This window comes from Sus scrofa, chromosome 13 (genome assembly GCF_054392235.1).
Source record: "Sus scrofa isolate SSC_HxYL_T2T_F1_AM1 chromosome 13, Sscrofa_HxYL_maternal_Yorkshire_Landrace_v2.0, whole genome shotgun sequence".
NCBI lineage: Eukaryota > Metazoa > Chordata > Mammalia > Artiodactyla > Suidae > Sus > Sus scrofa.
The window spans coordinates 48168531-48187653 of NC_139395.1; the positions used below are offsets into that span (position 1 = coordinate 48168531).

Sequence of the window (19123 nt, forward strand, 5' to 3'; positions counted from 1 at the left end):
GTCTCCATTATTTTTCCAAGATCTTGGGTCATTCATATCATCATTATGAATTCTTTTTCAGGTAAATTGCCTATCTCTTCATCATTTAGTGGTGGTTTTTTGTGTGTGTGTGTGTGTGTGTGTGTTTGTCTTGTTCCTTTGTCTGAAAGCCATCTCTTTGTCGTTTCATAATATCTGCCTTTCTGTTTATCATCCCCTTGGCAGTAGGAATGTAGATGCAGTATCAGGTGCCCAGTCATGGAATCTTCAGAGGTGGTAGTGGTTCACGTGTATCCATAGCATGTGTTGGGAGCAGCAGTGTCACAGTCCCTCTCTTGGAGCTGGGTGACTGCTAGGAATGGAGTCTATGAGGCAGGTGGCAGTGATTCACAGTTCACAGGATTGCTTTTGTAGCACATCGGGGTAGCAGTGTCTCATGCAACCCTACCTGCTACCAGGTAGCTTTCAGGACTATTTCCTGTAGCTTGCAATGTCAGCAGTTGCTTCTGCCATCCCTCCCTTTGCCAGGAATGTTATAGGGACTGCTCTCTGTAGCTGTAGGGCCAGGCACTGCTGTTCTGCCATTACTCCCCTTGCTTGGCTGGTCTAGGGATCTCTCTCTAATGCTCAAAGGGTTGGGGGAGGCTTCTGCCTAGCTCTTGCTAATAGACTCTCTCTGTAGCTGCAGGAATGTAGTTCTGGTGGTCCCTACCCCTCCCTGGTGGCTGGTAGGGGTGCTCCCTATGGCCACTGCGGATCAGATTGTGGATTAATGGGCCTCCCCCAGTTCCCTTGGTGTGGAACGTGTGCCACTTTGCAGGGCCACTGATAGGGACCTTGTAACTTGTGCTTTTCTCCAGCTGGGCAGCCCGCATCTCTTTTGGGTACAGATCAGGTGCCACTATTTTGAGCTCCTGCAGGAGCTTGTGCTTTTCTTGGTCAGGCTGTTTACAGCTTCCATGGGGAACGGGCACTAGTGGTCCTCTCTAAGTTCTTTTGGAACTGGCGCCACCAGCAGGGAGGCTCCGCAGAGCCACAAACCATGGCCCTTGTGTTTTCTCTGGGTTGGGCAGATTACTTCTTTTTTTTTTTTTTTTTTTTTTTTTGGTCTTTTTGTCTTTTTTGTTGTTGTTGTTGTTATTGTTGCTATTTCTTGGGCCGCTCCCGCGGCATATGGAGGTTCCCAGGCTAGGGGTTGAATCGGAGCTGTAGCCACCGGCCTACGCCAGAGCCACAGCAACGCGGGATCCGAGCCACGTCTGCAACCTACACCACAGCTCACGGCAACGCGGGATTGTTAACCCACTGAGCAAGGGCAGGGATCGAACCCGCAACCTCATGGTTCCTAGTCGGATTCGTTAACCACTGCGCCACGACGGGAACTCCTTTTTTTTTTTTTTTTTTTTTTTTTGGCAGATTACTTCTTTCCTGGGGAATGGGCACCATCACCAGCGACTCTTCTGGTGCAGGTTGGGTGCCACTAGCATGGGGGCCACCAGGAGCTGGGAGCTTGTCTTATTCCCCCTGAAGGTTACTCTGTCTGCTTTAAAGACTCTGCAGCCTTAAGGGTGGGGCTGCGTACTAGTTGATGCTAGATGGCCACTGCTACCAGTTGGCTCTCCAAGCTGAAGCAGACAGTGTCCCACATCTTGAGAAAGTGTGCACACAGGGAACAATGCTCTAGTGGTGGATCCTGCCCTTCCTTCTAGCACCCCCAAACCAATGGCATCTGTCCTTAAGCCTGACTGGATTGTCTCTGCTTGCATTGCCCTCAATTTGCAGTCACCCTATACTCTAGTCCCTTCAGGCTGTTTCCACATGGCCAAATCTGGTTTTTTCCCATGTAGCCAGCCCCAGCACCCTCTTTGAGTCTGATCTCTAAGGCCAAAAATTTTTTAGCTCCTGACACCTGCCAGCAACTGTATATAGTTGCCTATAGCACTGACCATTTGTGGAGGATTATTTCCATTTTAACTGCTTCACACCAATTGTCTACAGTTCCCCCTCCATTTTGACCAATATCCTTGCTGGTGGGGGAACTTCCCATGGTGCAGAAGCTTTTCCTCTTTCTAGCTACCTCTTGGGGGTACAGGTCCCTTCTCTCTTCCTTTTGTGTCTCTTTCTTATTTCTTCTTTCTTTTGTCCTATCTGGTTTTGTGAAGTTTTTTGTGCTCTGTCATAATACTGAGATCTTTTGTCAGTTTTTCACAAAATTATCTGTATGAATAGTTCCACATATAGATGTATTTTTGGTGTATTTGTGGGAGTAGTTGAGCCTCACATCCTACTATTCTGCCATCTTCTCTCTGTCCTCTCTAAATTTGAGTCACATTTGTTGAAAAGGGCAATAGACAATATTCTGGTATTTTATCAAAGATAATGTGGCTGTTTGTTGTGGCTCTGGTTCTAGGCAGTATGAAACTGTGGTTCCACTTGAAGATTCTATTGTGACTGAAGTTACAGCAACTCTACAAGAATGGGCCAGTCTGTGGAAACAACTCTATGTGGTAAGTGGTTGACAACTAGTTTACTGGATCATGAAAATTCCATTGTACCAAGTGAAAAAAATTATTGTCCTTAGTCTAATCACAGATTTTTATATTTCTGAATATTTGTAGTTTTTCAAAATATGTTTCCAGTATTAATTAAACATGGTAGACTTGAGTTTTGTCCAACCTCAAGAGAATAAGTTAGGAGTTCCTTTTGTGGCACAGTGGGTTAAGGATCCAATTACAGCAGCTCTGGTCACTATGGAGGCATTGGTTTGATTCCTGATCTGGTGTAATGGGTTAAGGATCCAGCATTGCCACAGCTGTGGAATAGGTGGCAGCTGTGGCTTGGATTCCATCCCTAGCCTGGAAACTTCCATATGCTGTGGGTGCAGTTCTAAAAAAAAAGAGAACACATTATTCATATACCTGTAGTTCCCTTCACCCTATTCCAGTTAGTAGAATGTAAGTTCCATAACACCAAGGATTTTAGCTGTCCTACTCATTTCAGTATCCCTAGAAGCTTTCGTGAAACAGATGCTAAATAATTAATGAACAAACCTCAGAGTTACATAGTGAACATAGTGGTAGATAAAGGCCAAGAAGCTATAGGAACACTTTCTTACAGCTTAAAGGATTTGTATTATGTGATACTTTTGGCCAAGTCAACAATGAATAGATTAATAGAATCTCAGTTCATATCCTCTGGAAACTTTGAGAGTAGTGGGTGATAGGACACAAAAAAATCTAGACTAAAAATAAGTGACAGGGTTTGGGTTCTGAACAGGATGGAGTAAACACATTGTGTTTTACTCCTCCTACTAATCACAAGAAAAATCCTAGATAAAACCCAATAAATGCCCTACCAGAATACTCTGAAAGTTAGGAAAAAGAAGAATGAACTGACTGAGAACCTTCAGACTCAGTGATTGAATGAGTTCCCCAATTGTTTTTTCTTGCATTTCATATGTTTTGGCCTGGGCTCCAGAGAAGCCTACAGCCTGGAAATGCTAATGAATGAAGACCAAAAAATAGCACCAAGGAAAACCTGTTACCTCTAGCCAAAGGATGGCCCAGCAAGACAGAAACATTTTAACCTACACCGTTCATTCTTTAAGAGAACATCGCAATAAAATCTATACTCCTTCTCACTCCAGCAGGCATTACACAGTGGAATCCATGACCAGAGCTTTGTTTTACATACATGCCCTTCCCTCCCACCTGCAATAGCAAGGAGATGTCCCTCTCCAGTGGAACTTGTGGGTCAAACTCTGACTTCTCCTTCCTGCTTCAGTAATGAGGCAGTGCCCTTCCTCAGCAGAGCCTATATGGAGGACTCTATCTTCCACTCCACTAGATGTTACAAGATGAAGACTTTCTTCAGCAGAGCCTTTGGGTGAGACTCTGGCTTTCAACTATTCAGTATTAACAAGGTGGTGTCCTTAACCTATAGAGTTCTAAGGCAAAAATCAACTTTCTGCTATGCTATGAATTAAGGAAGAAGCATTCCTCCATAGAAGAGCTCATGGTTGAGCTCTTGATCTCCACTCCATTTGCAATACTCTAACTTCCCCAACTACTTTCTCTGTCACATTACTGTTTTCCACGCTTGCTCTGCTGAAATGAAGCAGTGCTTCTTCCCACTTAAGCCCTTGCTGAAGATAATGTGAGTGTAGTTTTGTCATCTAGGTAACACGCAAATGGATAAAACCCTTAAAGAGTACTTAGAGACATTATAAACTAAATTGACATTTAAATCACTGCCCACAAAAGTGAGCCTGGGATTGCATTCTGAATCTAAACAGGTTGATCATACACTAAAATAAAAGATTTAAATATGAATTATAGTATGGTATAGTACTTAATATCTAGCCTATAGCCCAAAATTACTTGTCATATTCAAAAAAGTCAGGAAAAACTCAACTCTAATGAGAAAAGACAGTCAATAGATGCTAACTTTGAAGTGACACAAAGGTTGGAATCATCAGCAAGGATTTTAAAGCAGTGTTTGTAAAATTGCTCTGGTGAGATAATACAAAGATTCCTGAAACAAGTGAAAATGTAGGAATCTGTAGGTATCATCATTGTGGCTCAGTGGGTTAAGGACCTGACATAGTCTCCATAAAGATTCGATCCTTGGCCTTGCTCAGTGGTTTAACGATATGGCATTGCCGTAAGCTGTGGCATAGGTCACAGATGTGGCATGGGTATGGTGTTGCTGTGGCTGTGGTGTAGACTGTTGTTGCAGCTCTGATTCAGCCCCTAGCCTGGGGACTTCCATGTGCTGCTAGTGCAGCCATAAAAAGGAAAAAAAAAAAAAAAAAAAAAAGAATCTGCAGTAAATAAGTAGAAAATATAAAGAATCAAATGAAAATTTTAGAACTGGAAAATACAATAACCAGAAACTTAAAATTACTGGATAGGCTAAATAGCAGAATGGAAAAAAGACAGAGCAAAGAATGAGTAAACTTCAAATGGATCAATAGCAGTTACTCAGTTTGAACAATGGAGAGAAACTGAAATAGTGAACTTAGAGACCTGACACAATAAAAAAAGATACAACATTTGAGTCACCAGAGTACTAGGTACAGAGGACAGAATGTGGAGCTTAAAAAATATTTGAAGAAATCATGGCTTACATGTCTTGGCTATTGTAAATAGTGCTGCAGTGAACATTGGAGTGCCTGTATCATTTCATTTTATTTCTTTTTTTTTTTACATTTTTTTTTTCTTGTGGGCTACCTGCAGCATATGAATTCCAGGCCAGAGATCAGATCTGAGCTGCAGCTGTGGCAATTCCAGACCTCTAAATCACTCTGCCAAGCTGAGGATCAAACCTGTGTCCCAGTGCTGCAGAGACGCCACTGATCCTATTGTGCCAATTTCTGCTGTACAGCAAAGAGACTCAGTCATCCATATATGTATTCATTTCATTTCTTATATTATCTTTCTTCATGGTCTTTCCTAAGAGATTGGATATAATTCCCTGTACTAACAGTAGGACCTCATTGCTTATGCATTCTAAATGTAATAGTTTGCAACCAATAATCCCAAACTCCCCATCCATTCCAATCCCTCCCCATCCCCCCTTGGCACCCGCAAGTCTGTTCTCTGTGTCCCTGAGTCTGTTTCTGTTTTGTAGATAGATTCATTTGTGCCATATTTAGATTCCACATATAAATGATATCATATGGTATTTGTCTTTCTCTTTCTGACTTACTTTACTTACTATGAAGAATCTCTAGTTGCATCCATGTTACTGAAAATGGTATTATTTTGGTTTTTTTTATGGCTGAGTAGTGTTCCATTATATATATGTACCACATCTTAATTCATTCCTCTGCTGATGGACATTTGGATTTTTTTCCATGTCTTGGCTATTGTGAATAGTGCTGAAGTGAACTTTGGGTTGCATATATCTTTTTGAATTATAGTTTTGTCTGGATATGTGCCTAGAAGTGGGATTGCTAGAATATGATAGTTCTAGATTTAGTTTTTTAAGGACCTTCCATACTGTGCTCCATATTTGTTACAGCAATTTACATTCCCACCAACAGTATGGGAGGGTTTGTTTTTCTCCACATTGTCTCCAGCTTTTGTTGTTTGTAGACTTTTTATTTTTTTTTGTCTTTTTGTCTTTTCCAAGGCTGCACCCACAGGATATGGAGGTTCCCAGGCTAGGGGTCTAATCAGAGCTGTAGCCACTGGCCTATGCCAGAGTCACAGCAATGCGGGATCCAAGCCACATCTGTGACCTACACCACAGCTCATGGCAATGCCAGATCCCTAACCCACTGAGCAAGGCCAGGGATCAAACCTGCAACCTCATGGTTCCTAGTCGGATTCGTTAACCACTGTGCCACGACGGGAACTCCTGTAGACTTCTTGATGATGGACATTCTGTCTGAAGAAACTAAAATGTCCATCTGACAGAGGAATGGATAAAGAAGGTGTAGTACATATATACAATGGAATATTATGCAGCCATAAAAAGAGCAGAATAATGCATTTGCAGCAACATGGATGGACCTAGAGAAGATCATTCTAAGTGAAGTAGGTCAGAAAGAGACAAATACAATATATCACTTACACGTGGAATCTAATAAAAAGTGACATAAAATAACTTATTTAAGAAACAAAAAAACTCACAGATTTCGAAACCAGTCTTATGGTTACCATAGGTGAAACCACTGGGGGGAGGGAAGAATTGGAAGGGTAGGAATAACACATACACGCTACTGTATAAAATAGATGATTAAAGAGAAACTACTGTATAGCAAAGATGCAAAAGCAATTAAATGAAGGAAAGATGTTCTTTTCAACAAATGGAGAGTTTGACTCACTTTCTCTCATGAAAACATAAAAATGACAACTAACTCCTGACCAACTATCAACAACATTGACCAGACACTAGCAAAACAGATAGCCTACACCCAAAGACAAAGAAAAAGCCACATTGAGATGAGAGAGGGGTGTTTCCATGATATAAGCAATCCCATACTTGAGTGGGCAACCCACAGACTGAAAAATAATTATATCATAGAGGCTTTTCCACAGGAGAGTTTGAAACCCCTCATCAGGTTCCCCAGCCTGGGAGTCTGGCATTGGGAGGAGGAGCCCCTGAAACATTTGGCATTGAAGGCCATAGGGGCTTGTGTGCAGGAGCTCTGCAGGTGTAGGGGAACGGAGACTCCATTCTTGGAGGGCAGACATAGGGTTTCATGTGCAGTTGATCCCAGAGCAAAGCAGGAACTCCATAAAAATCTGGGTCAGACTACCTGCAGTTCTTGGCAGGTCTCCTGGGAAAGCAAGGAACAGCTGTGGCTTTCTGTGGGGACAGGACATTGGAGGTGGATGTCCCAGGAATAATCAGCAGCTTGAGCTTTCCCAGAGGCTGACATTTTGGAAAAATCAGGCCCTACCAATTAGTGCTGAGAAGCCACAGGCCAAATAAGAAACAGGGTGGGAACACAGCATGACCCACCAGCAGACAGGCTGTTTAAAGTCCTCCCATGCACATAGTTGATTTGAGTAACACCCAGAGGTAGAGCCCCACCCACCAGAGAGAGAAGACTCAGCTCTACCTACCAGTGGACTGGCACCAGTCCCTCTCATCAGGAAACCTGTCACAAGCATCTGTATCAAGTTCACCCACAAGGGGTAGACACCAAAAGCAAGAGAGATTACAACCCTGTAGCCTGTGAAGAGGAGACCGCCCAAAAATGATACAAAGTGAACAGTCAGAGTAATATGAAGCAGATAAAGGAACTAAACCCCAGAAGAACAGTTAAGTGAAGTGGAGATAAGCAACCTACATGAAAAAGACTTCAGAGTAATGATGGTAAAGATGAGCCAAGATCTTGGAAAAAAACTGGAGGCACAAATTGATAAATTAAAAGAAACATTGAATGAAGAAAGAGAATATTTAAAGAACAAACAAATAGAGATGCAAAATACAATAACTGAAAATATTCATTAGAAGGAACCAATAGCAGAATACAGAAGGTAGAAGAACAAATAAACGAGGTGGAAGACAGACTGGTGGAAATCACTGATGCAGAAAAGAATAAAGAAAAAAGAATGAAAAGAAATGAGGACAGTCTAAGAGAACTCTAGGACAACCTTTTTTTTTTTTTTTTTTTTGTCTTTTTGCCATTTCTTGGGCCACTCCCATGGCATATGGGATGTTCCCAGGCTAGGGGTCTAATTGGAGCTGTAGCCACCAGCCTATGCCAGAGCCACAGCAACACGGGATCCGAGCCGTGTCTGCGATCTACACCACAGCTCACGGCAATGCCGGATCGTTAACCCACTGAGCAAGGGCAGGGACCAAACCCGCAACCTCATGGTTCCTAGTCGGATTCGTTAACCACTGCGCCACGACGGGATCTCCCTAGGACAACCTTAAATGGACCAATATTTGCATTATAGGGGTGTCAGGAGAAGACATAGAGAAAGGGCCAAATAAAATATTTGAAGAGATAATAGTGGAAAACTTCTCTAACATGGCAAAGGAATCACTCGCTCAAATCCAGGAAGCATAATGAATGCCATATAGAATCACCCTGAGGAACACCCCGAGACACCTATTAATCAAACTGACCAAAATGAAAGACAAAGAGAAAATACTGAAAGCAGCTAGGGAAAAGCAACAAATAGCATAGAAGGAAACTCCAGTAAGGTTGTCAGCTGATTTTTTTCAGCAGAAATCCTGCAGGCCAGAAGGGAGTGGCAGGATATACTTAAGGTGATGAAAGGGAAAAGCCTCTAACCAAGAATACTCTACCCAGCAATGGTCTCATTCAGATTTGAAGGAGAAATCAAAAGCTTTACAGACAAGGGAGTCCCACTGTGGTGCAGTGGAGAAACAAAGCCAGCTAGTATCCATGAGGATGCAGGTTTGATCCCTGGCCTTGCTCAGAGGATCAGTGACTTGGCATTGCCCTGAGCTATGGCGTAAGTCACATACTCAGCTCAGATCCAGCATTGCTGTGGCTGTGGCATTGGCTGGCAGCTGTAACTCCAATTTGACCCTTAGTCTGGGAACTTCCCTATGCCTTGGGTGTGGCCCTAAAAAAAGCTTTATAGACAAGCAAAAGCTAAGGGAATTCAGTACCAGTAAACCAGATTTACAACAAATACTAAAGGAACTTTCCTAGGTGGAAAAGAAAAGGCCACAACTGGAAACAGAAATATTGCAAATGACAAGACTCACCAGTAAAGGCATACAAAGACTAAAGGTAGGAAGTCATCCACACACAAATATGTTACCAAAAGCAGAAATTGTGAGAAGAGGAGGGTACCAATGTGGGATATTGGAGATGCATTTGCAATTAAGAGACCAGCAATTTAAAACAATCTTCTGTGTGTGTGTATATATATATATTTGGTACCTGAAAACTAAAAATCTACAGTCGATACACAAATAAGAAAAATAAATCCAAACACAACACTAAAGATAGTCATCAAACCATAAGAGAAGAGAACAGTAGAAGGAAAGAACAAAGACTAACAAAGCCAAATCCAAAACAGTTAACAAAATGGCAGTAAGAACATGTTTTTCAATAATTACCTTAAATGTAAATGGACTAATTGCTCCAACCAAAAGATATAGACTGACTGATTACAAAAACAAGACCCATATATATATGGGGACTGCAAGAGACTCACTTCAGTTTTTAGGTTTTAGTTTATGCAAACTGGAAGAGAGAGAATGAAAGAAGATATTCCATGCAAATGAAAATCAAAAGAGAGCTGGAATAGCAACACAAAACAGACTTTTAAATAAAGATGGCTATAAGAGACATAGAAGAGCATTACATAATGATCAAAGGATCAATCCAAGAAGATAGAACAATTGTAAATATGTATGCACCCATTATATGAGCACTTCAATATGTAAGCAACTGCTAACAGCCTTGAAAGGAGAAATCAAAAATAACACAATAATAGTGGGGTAGGTATTGCAGCAGTAGACAGATCAGACAAAATCATTAAGGAAACATAGGCCTTAAATGATGCATTAGAGCAGATGGGTTTAATAGATATTTATAGAATATTCTATCCAAAAGCAGCAAAATACTCATTCTTCTTAAGTGTACACAGAACATTTTCTAGGATAGAACACATTTTGGGCCACAAATCAACCCTCAGTAAATTTAATAAAATTGAAATCTTATCAAGCATCTTTTCCAATCATCATGCTGTAAGAAAGGATATCAGCGACAAGAAAAAAAGGTGCAAAAAACACAAACACATGGAGGCTTACCAGTAAGGTGCTAAACAGCCAATATATCAGTGAAAAAGAGGAGATTAAAAAGTACTTAGAAACAAATGACAACAAAGACACAAAGATTCAAAACTTATGGGATGCAGCAAAAGCAGATCTAAAAGGGAAGTTTATAACACTACAAGCCTACCTCTGGAAGGAGGGAAAATCTCAAACAACCTAACTTTACATCTCAAGCAACTAGAGAAGGAAGAACAAACAAAACCCGAAGTTAGTAGAAGGTAAGAAATCATAAAATAAGAGCAGAAATAAATGAAATTCAAACAGGGAAAACCATAGAAAAGATCAGTGAAAGTAAAAGCTCGTTCTTTGAAAAGGTCAGCAAAATTGATAAACCTTTAGCTAGACTCATCAAGAAAAAAAGAGCACTCAAATCAATAAAATTAAAAATGAAAAAGGAAAAGTTACAACAGACATCACAGAAATACAAAGGATCATGAGAAACTACTACAAGCCACTATATGCCAATAAAATGGACAATCTAGTAGAAATGGACAAATTCTTAGAAAGGTACAATCTTATAAGACTAAACCAGAAAGAAATAGAAAAGGTGAATAGACCAATCACAAGTACTGAAATTGAAATTGTGATTTAAAAACTTTGAATAAACTAGGAGTTCCCTTCCTGGCTCAGTGGTTAATGAAACCAACCAGGATCCATGAGGATGTGGGTTCAATCCCTGGCCTTGCTCAGTGGGTTAGGGATCCGGCATTGCCATGAGCTGCAATGTAGGTCACAGACGCTGCTTGGATTCCCTGTTGCTGTGGTGTAGGCCAGTGGCTGTAGCTCTGATTAGACCCCTAGCCTGGGAACTTCCATATGCCATAGAAAGAAAGAAAGAAAGAAAAGAAAGGAAGGAAGGAAAGAAAGAGAGAGAGAGAAAGAAGGAAGGAAAAGGACTTTTTAATAAACAAATTCCAGGATGAGATGGCCTCACAGGTCAGTTCCGTCAAACATTTAGGTAAGAGTTAATACCTATCCTTCTGAAACTCTACCAAAAAACTGCAGAGGAAGGAACACTCCCAAACTCTGATGCCACCATCACTGTGATACCAAACCTAGACAAAGATACCATGAAAAGAGAAAATTACTCACCAGTATCATGATGAACTTAGATGTAAAAATCCTCAACAAAAGTCTAGCAAACCAAATCCAGTATGCATTGAAAGGACAATACACCATGCTCAAGTGGGATTTATCCCAAGGATGCAAGTATTTTTCAATGTCCACAAATCAGTGTGATATACCACATTAACAAATTGTGGAATAAAACCATATGATCCTCTCAATAGGTGCAGAAAAAGCTTTTGACAAAGTCCAACACCTATTTCTGATAAAACCCTTCCAGAAAATGGGTATAGAAGGAACCTACCCAACATAATAAAGGTCATATATGGTAAACCCACAGCTATCATCATTCTCAATGGTGAAAGCATTTCCTCTAAGATCAGGAACAAGACAAGGAGGTCTGCTCTTGCCACTTCTGCTCAACACAGTTTTGGAAGTCCTAGCCAAGGCAACCAGAGAAGAAAAAGAAAGAAGAGAAATCCAAATTGGAAAGAAAGAAGTAAAACTATCACTCTTTGCAGATGATATGATATTGTACCTGGAAAATCCTAAAGACATTACCAGAAAACTGTTAGAACTTATCAGTGAATTTGGTAAAGTTGCAGGGTATGAAATTAATACACAGAAATCAATTGCATTTCTGTATACTAACAATAGAATATCACAAAGAGAAACTAGGGGAACCATTCCCATTTAACATCTCATCAAAAAGAATAAACCTATCAAAAGAGACAGAAGACCTGTACTCTGAAAATTGGAAGACACTTATGAATAAAATCAAAGATGACACAAATGGCAAGATATACCATGCTCTTGGATTGGAAGAATCAGTATTGTCAAAATTACTATTCTACCCAAGGCAATCTACAGATTCAACACATTCCCCATCAAATTACCAATGGCATTTTTCACACAACTAGAACAAAAATTTTTTAATTTTTATGGAAATACAAAAATTCTGGCTAGCAAAAGCAATCCTGAGAAAGAAGAATGGACCTGGAGGAATTAGGCACTTTGGCTTCAGATTATACTGCAAAGCTATGGCCATCAAGACAGCATGGTACTGGCACAAAAACAGAAATATAGATGAGTGGAACAGGATAGAAAGCCCAGATATACCTCTGGTCAACTATCCCATGATAGAGGCGGCTAGAATATACAATGGAGAAAAGACAGTCTCTTCAAGTAAGTAGTGCTGGGAAAATTGGACAGCTACATGTAAAATAATGAAATTAGAACACTCTCTAATACTATACACAAAAATAAACTCAGAAGGGATTAAAGTTAAATTTAAGAGTAGATACTATAAAACTCTTAGAGGAAAACATAGGCCAAACACTCTCTTACATAAACTGCAGCACTGTCTTCTCAGATCCGCCTCCTAGAATAATGAAAATTAAAAAAGAAATAAACAAATGGGACCTAATTAGACTTAAAGGCAACCATAAACAAAACAAAAAGGCACAGAATTGGAGAAGATCTTTGCAAATGATGTGACTGACAAGGGATTAATCTCCAAAATATGCCAAAAACTCGTGCAGCTTAATATCATAAAACAATCCAAGCAAAAAATGGGTAGAAGACCTAAATAGATGTTTCTCCAGAGAAGACATAAAGATGGCCAAAAACCTAAGAAAAGATCCTCAACATCACTAATTATTAGAGAAATGCAAATCAAAACTACAATGAGATTACTACCTTACACCAGCTAAAATGGCCATCGTCAAAAGTCTACAAACAGTAACTTCTGGAGAGGGTGCAGAGAAAAGGGCACCCTCCTATGCTGTTGGTGGAAATGTAAATTGATACAACCACCACAGAAAACAGTATAGAGGTTCTTCAAAAAACTAAAAATAGAATTACAGTATAATCCGGGAATCCTGCTCCTAGACATATCCAGAGAAAACCATCATTCAAAATGACACATGCACCCAAGTATTCTTTGCATCAGAATAAGACATGGAGGCAACCTAAATGTTCACTGACAGAGGAATGGATAAAGAAGTACATGTATACAATGGTATATCATTCAGGCATAAATAGAATGAAATAATGCCATTTGTAGCAACATGGATGGATCTAGAGATTATCATACGAAATGAAGTTAATGAAAGACAAACATCATGATACCACTTATATGTGGAATCTGAAAAAAGCATACAAATGAACTTATTTGCAGAACATAAACAGACTCACAGACTTTGAAAAATTTATGGTTACCGTAAGGGGACAGTTTAGGGAGGGAGGGATGGACTGGGGAGTTGGGATTGACATGTACTCGCTGAGGTATATGGAATGCTGTATAGGACAGAGAACTCTGCCCAGTATTCTGTGATAATCTTTGTGGGAAAAACTTCCAGTAGAGAATGGATGTGTGTACATGTATAACTGAATCACTTTGTTGCACAGCAGAAATTATCACAACATTGGAAATTAATTATATGTCAATAAAAGTTAAAAAATTAAATGCATAGGTGAAGCAGTTGGATATTCAGAAGCAAATTCAATGGATCATATACCTAAATGTAAAACATTAAAAATTTTTTGAGAAAATTTTTATGACTTGCAATTTTAAGCATGGCACTAAGGAATAGCCTATAAAATAAAATGTTAATAAGTTGGTCTTCATCAAAACAAAAAGTTGTTGCTTCCCCCCTCCCTCTTAAGATGAAAATATGTCATAGACCAGAAGAAAATAATTTTGAATCACATATCTGCCAAAGGCTTGTATGTAGAATATATAAGGAATATTCTAAACTGAACAATAATTCTAAAAGTAACTTCTAACAATTTATTTAGAAAATGGGCAAAAGATTTGAATAAACACTTCATCAATGCAAATATATTGTGAGTCAATAAGAACATGAAAAGATTTTTCATATAATTAGACATTAGGGTAAAGAAAATTAATGCTGCAGTGAGATACTACTACACACCTGTTAGAATGGCTGAAATAAAAAATACTGAAAATACCAAATGATAAGGACATTTGGATTAAAAAAAATGTAAATGTTAACACTTTTTCAGTGTAACATTGAGTGCAATCACTGATACTTAATAAACAAGTTGGTATTATTCTTAAATCATGTTAAGCCTATGAAATAGGAACTCTACCTGGTTTACACATGTTCTATTAATCACCTTAACTTTTCTTTGGGCTCCATCAAGAAAACAGTTATGAAAAGTTACCTTACTCAGCAGCACCTTTTGACTCATGCTTCGTTGGAGAGTGATCCAGTCCAAATAATTACTGTGTTAACTCAAAAAAAAATAATGAATGATAAATAATAATTTCATAGTAATGGTGATAACAGTAACATTTTGAATGCTTACCTTGTGCCTGCTTCATGTTTTATATAAACTATCTCATTTTATTTTTTTAATTGTCAGTTTTCTTGGCTGCACCCACGATATCTGAAAGTTCCTTGACTTGGGATCAAACTAGAGCCATAGCAGTGACAATGCTGAATCCTTAATTGCTAGGCTACGAGGAAACTCCCATTATCTCATTTTAATTATTGCTACAATTCTTCTTCTTCTTATAGTACTGATTAGAAACTGATCCTTAGAGAGGATTTGGAATGTGCCCAAAGTTACATTTGTACTATGTAAAGTTACATAGTAAAGTAGTAAATGTTCAGCCAGAGCCCAAATCTAAGTTCATTCGACTCCAGGGCTCTTAATAATGACAGTATTTTATCTTTTGAATTAAATTCTTTTAATACATCTCACATACAATTTATTGTGATTTTACTAGTTACTCATTGTCATGTTCTGATATGGAAGTTACACTGATCAGAATGAAGATATACCCCCTCCAAAAAATATAAAACAATAGTGACTTAAAATGACCTTTATTTCTTTTTCAAGTTGGCACAGTCTGGATTTGGTATGGCAGCTCTGCAATCATCAAGAATTCAGGTTCATTCTGTACTCATGCTCTTTCTTCTTTATTACGGTACTTCAGCTTTGTAGCCTAAAACACCTAGCTTTAGGTAGCACATCTGCACTCCAGCCGTAGGAAGGAGGAAAGAAAAAAAGTCATGCTCTTACATTTCATGGACACTTCTTCCTCGTTGCTCAGAACAGTTCCTTCCTACTTCCTGTTGGTCAGAACTCAGTCACACACACTATTTAATCTCTAGCTGAAATAGACGCTGAGTCTTTATTCAAGATGGCCATGTACTATCTAAGTATTAGGAATTTGATGCTGTATAAAAAGTGGAGAAAGAATACTGAGGGACCGCTAAAAACCTTGGCTACAGCAACCGTGAAAATTATTTTCATGTAAAGTTCTAATGGTATTTTCCTTCTTTTGCCAACTTTATTTGAGAAATAGTGAAATGATGCCTTCACTAACACTTTATTATATATGTAAAGAAGTGAATTTTAGGAAAAACATGAAAAAATAATGAAATTGCTGGTAAGACATTAGAATCATCTTAAGTTTTCCTTTAATACGTTTTGTAAACTTGATGTACATTTGTGAGGGTACGTATGTTGTACCTAAAAATTAAAATCATGTAAATATGAGCAACAGAGATCCTAAAGGAAACAATAGAAAAGTTAGACTTAATTGATATCTTCAGGACACTACATCCAAAAAAATCAGAATACACATTCTTCTCAAATGCTCATGGAACATTCTCAAGAATCGACCACATATTGGGACACAAAGCGAATCTCAGTAAATTTAGGAGCATAGAAGTTATCTCAAGTATCTTCTCTGACCACAATGCCATGAAATTAGAAATCAACCATGGGAAAAGGAAAGAGAAAAAACCTACTGCATGGAGACTAAACAACATGCTACTAAAAAACCAATGGGTCAATGAGGAAATCAAAAAGGAAATTAAAAACTACCTTGAAACAAATGACAATGAAGACACAACCTCTCAAAACCTATGGGATGCTGCGAAAGCAGTGCTCAGAGGGAAATTTATAGCAATACAGGCCTTTCTCAAAAAAGAAGAAAGATCCCAAATTGACAACTTAACCCTCCACCTAAATGAATTAGAAAAAGAAGAACAAAAAAGTCCTAAAGTCAGCAGAAGGAAGCAAATTATAAAGATCAAAGAAGAAATCAATAAAATAGAGACTCAAAAAAACAATAGAGAAAATTAATAAAACCAAGAGCTGGTTCTTTGAAAAGGTAAACAAAATTGACAAACCCCCGGCCAGACTCACTAAAAAGAGAAGAGAAAGAACCCAAATAACCAAAATTATAAATGAAAAAGGAGAAATCACAACGGATACAGCAGAAATACAAAAAACCATAAGAGAATACTATGAACAACTATACGGCAACAAGTTTGACAATCTGGAAGAAATGGACAATTTTCTAGAATCTTACAGCCTGCCAAAACCGAATCAAGTAGAAACAGACCAACTGAACAGACCAATCACTAGAAATGAAATTGAAGAGGTCATAAAATCACTCCCTACAAATAAAAGTCCAGGACCAGATGGCTTCACAGGTGAATTCTATCAAACATATAAAAAGGAATTGGTGCCCATCCTCCTTAAACTCTTTCAAAAGGTTGAAGAAGAAGGAATACTCCCAAAGACATTCTATGAGGCCACCATCACCCTCATTCCAAAACCAGACAGAGATACCACCAAAAAAGAAAACTATCGCCCAATATCATTGATGAATATAGATGCAAAAATTCTCAACAAAATCTTAGCCAACCGAATCCAACAACATACCAAAAAAATTATACACCATGATCAGGTTGGGTTCATCCCAGGTTCACAAGGATGGCTCAACATATGCAAATCAATCAGCATCATACACCACATTAACAAAAAAAAAGTCAAAAATCATATGATCATCTCAATAGACGCAGAAAAAGCATCTGACAAAGTCCAACATCCATTCATGATCAAGACCCTCGCCAAAGTGGGTATAGAGGGAACATTCCTGAATATAATCAAAGCCATTTATGATAAACCCACAGCAAATATAATCCTCAATGGGGAAAAACTGAAAGCCTTCTCACTCAAATCTGGAACAAGACAGGGATGCCCACTCTCACCACTGCTCTTCAACATAGTTTTGGAAGTCCTAGCCACAGCAATTAGACAAACCAAAGAAATAAAAGGCATCCATATAGGAAGAGAAGAGATCAAACTGTCACTGTATGCAGATGACATGATACTATACATAGAAAACCCTAAGGACTCAACCCCAAAACTCCTTGAACTGATTAATAAATTCAGCAAAGTAGCAGGATATAAGATTAACATTCAGAAGTCAGTTGCATTTCTGTATACCAGCAATGAAACATTAGAAAAGGAATACAAAAATATGACACCTTTTAAAATTGCACCTCACAAAATCAAATACCTCGGAACACACCTGACCAAGGAGGTAAAGGACCTATATGCTGAGAACTATAAAACTTTAATCAAAGAAATCAAAGAAGATGTAAAGAAATGGAAAGATATTCCATGTTCCTGGATTGGGAAAATCAATATTGCAAAAATGGCCATCCTACCCAAAGCAATCTACAGATTCAATGCAATCCCTATCAAATTACCCATGACATTTTTCACAGAACTAGAACAAACAATCCGAACATTTATATGGAAAAACAAAAGACCCAGAATCGCCAAAGCAATCCTGAGAAACAAAAACCAAGCAGGAGGCATAACTCTCCCAGACTTCAAGAAATACTACAAAGCCACAGTCATCAAAACAGTGTGGTAATGGTACCAAAACAGACAGACAGACCAATGGAACAGAATAGAGAACCCGGAAATAAACCCTGACACCTATGGTCAATTAATCTTTGACAAGGGAGGCAAGAACATAAAATGGGAAAAAGAAAGTCTATTCAGCAAGCATTGCTGGGAAACCTGGACAGCAACATGCAAAGCAATGAAACTAGAACACACCCTCACACCATGCACAAAAATAAACTCCAAATGGCTGAAAGACTTAAATATACGACAGGACACCATCAAACTCCTAGAAGAAAACATAGGCAAAACACTCTCTGACATCAACATCATGAATATTTTCTCAGGTCAGTCTCCCAAAGCAATAGAAATTAGAGCAAAAATAAACCCATGGGACCTCATCAAACTGAAAAGCTTTTGCACAGCAAAGGAAACCCAAAAGAAAACAAAAAGACAACTTACAGAATGGGAGAAAACAGTTGCAAATGATGCAATGGACAAGGGCTTAATCTCTAGAATATATAAGCAACTTATACAACCCAACAGCAAAAAAGCCAATCAATCAATGGAAAAATGGGCAAAAGACCTGAACAGACATTTCTCCAAAGAAGATATACAGATGGTCAACAAACACATGAAAAAATGCTCAACATCGCTGATTATAAGAGAAATGCAAATCAAAACTACCATGAGATACCACCTCACACCAGTCAGAATGGCCATCATTAATAAATCCACAAATAACAAGTGCTGGAGGGGCTGTGGAGAAAAGGGAACCCTCCTGCACTCTTGGTGGGAATGTAAACTGGCACAGCCACTATGGAGAACAGTCTGGAGATACTTTAGAAATCTATCCATAGAACTTCCATATGACCCCGCAATCCCACTCTTGGGCATCTATCTGGACAAAGCTCTACTTAAAAGAGACACGTGTACCCGCATGTTCATTGCAGCACTATTCACAATAGCCAGGACATGGAAACAACCCAAATGTCCATCGACAGATGATTGGATTGGGAAGATGTGATATATATACACAATGGAATCCTACTCAGCCACAAAAAAGAATGACATAATGCCATTTGCAGCAACATGGATGGAACTAGAGACTCTC

The 19123-nt window shown here is 38.9% G+C and overlaps 1 protein-coding gene across 32 annotated transcripts in view; it reads left to right on the forward strand.

Annotated features, from left to right (window-relative positions):
* DOCK3 (dedicator of cytokinesis 3) overlaps positions 1-19123 on the forward strand; it is a 507677-nt gene that overhangs the window by 172886 nt on the left and 315668 nt on the right. For all 32 annotated transcript variants that reach the window (XM_021068832.2, XM_021068840.2, XM_084988414.1 and 29 more), the window contains exon 5: positions 2390-2486. In XM_021068832.2, the coding sequence (XP_020924491.2) occupies positions 2390-2486 (97 nt within the window). The remainder of the gene's footprint in view (positions 1-2389; positions 2487-19123) is intronic.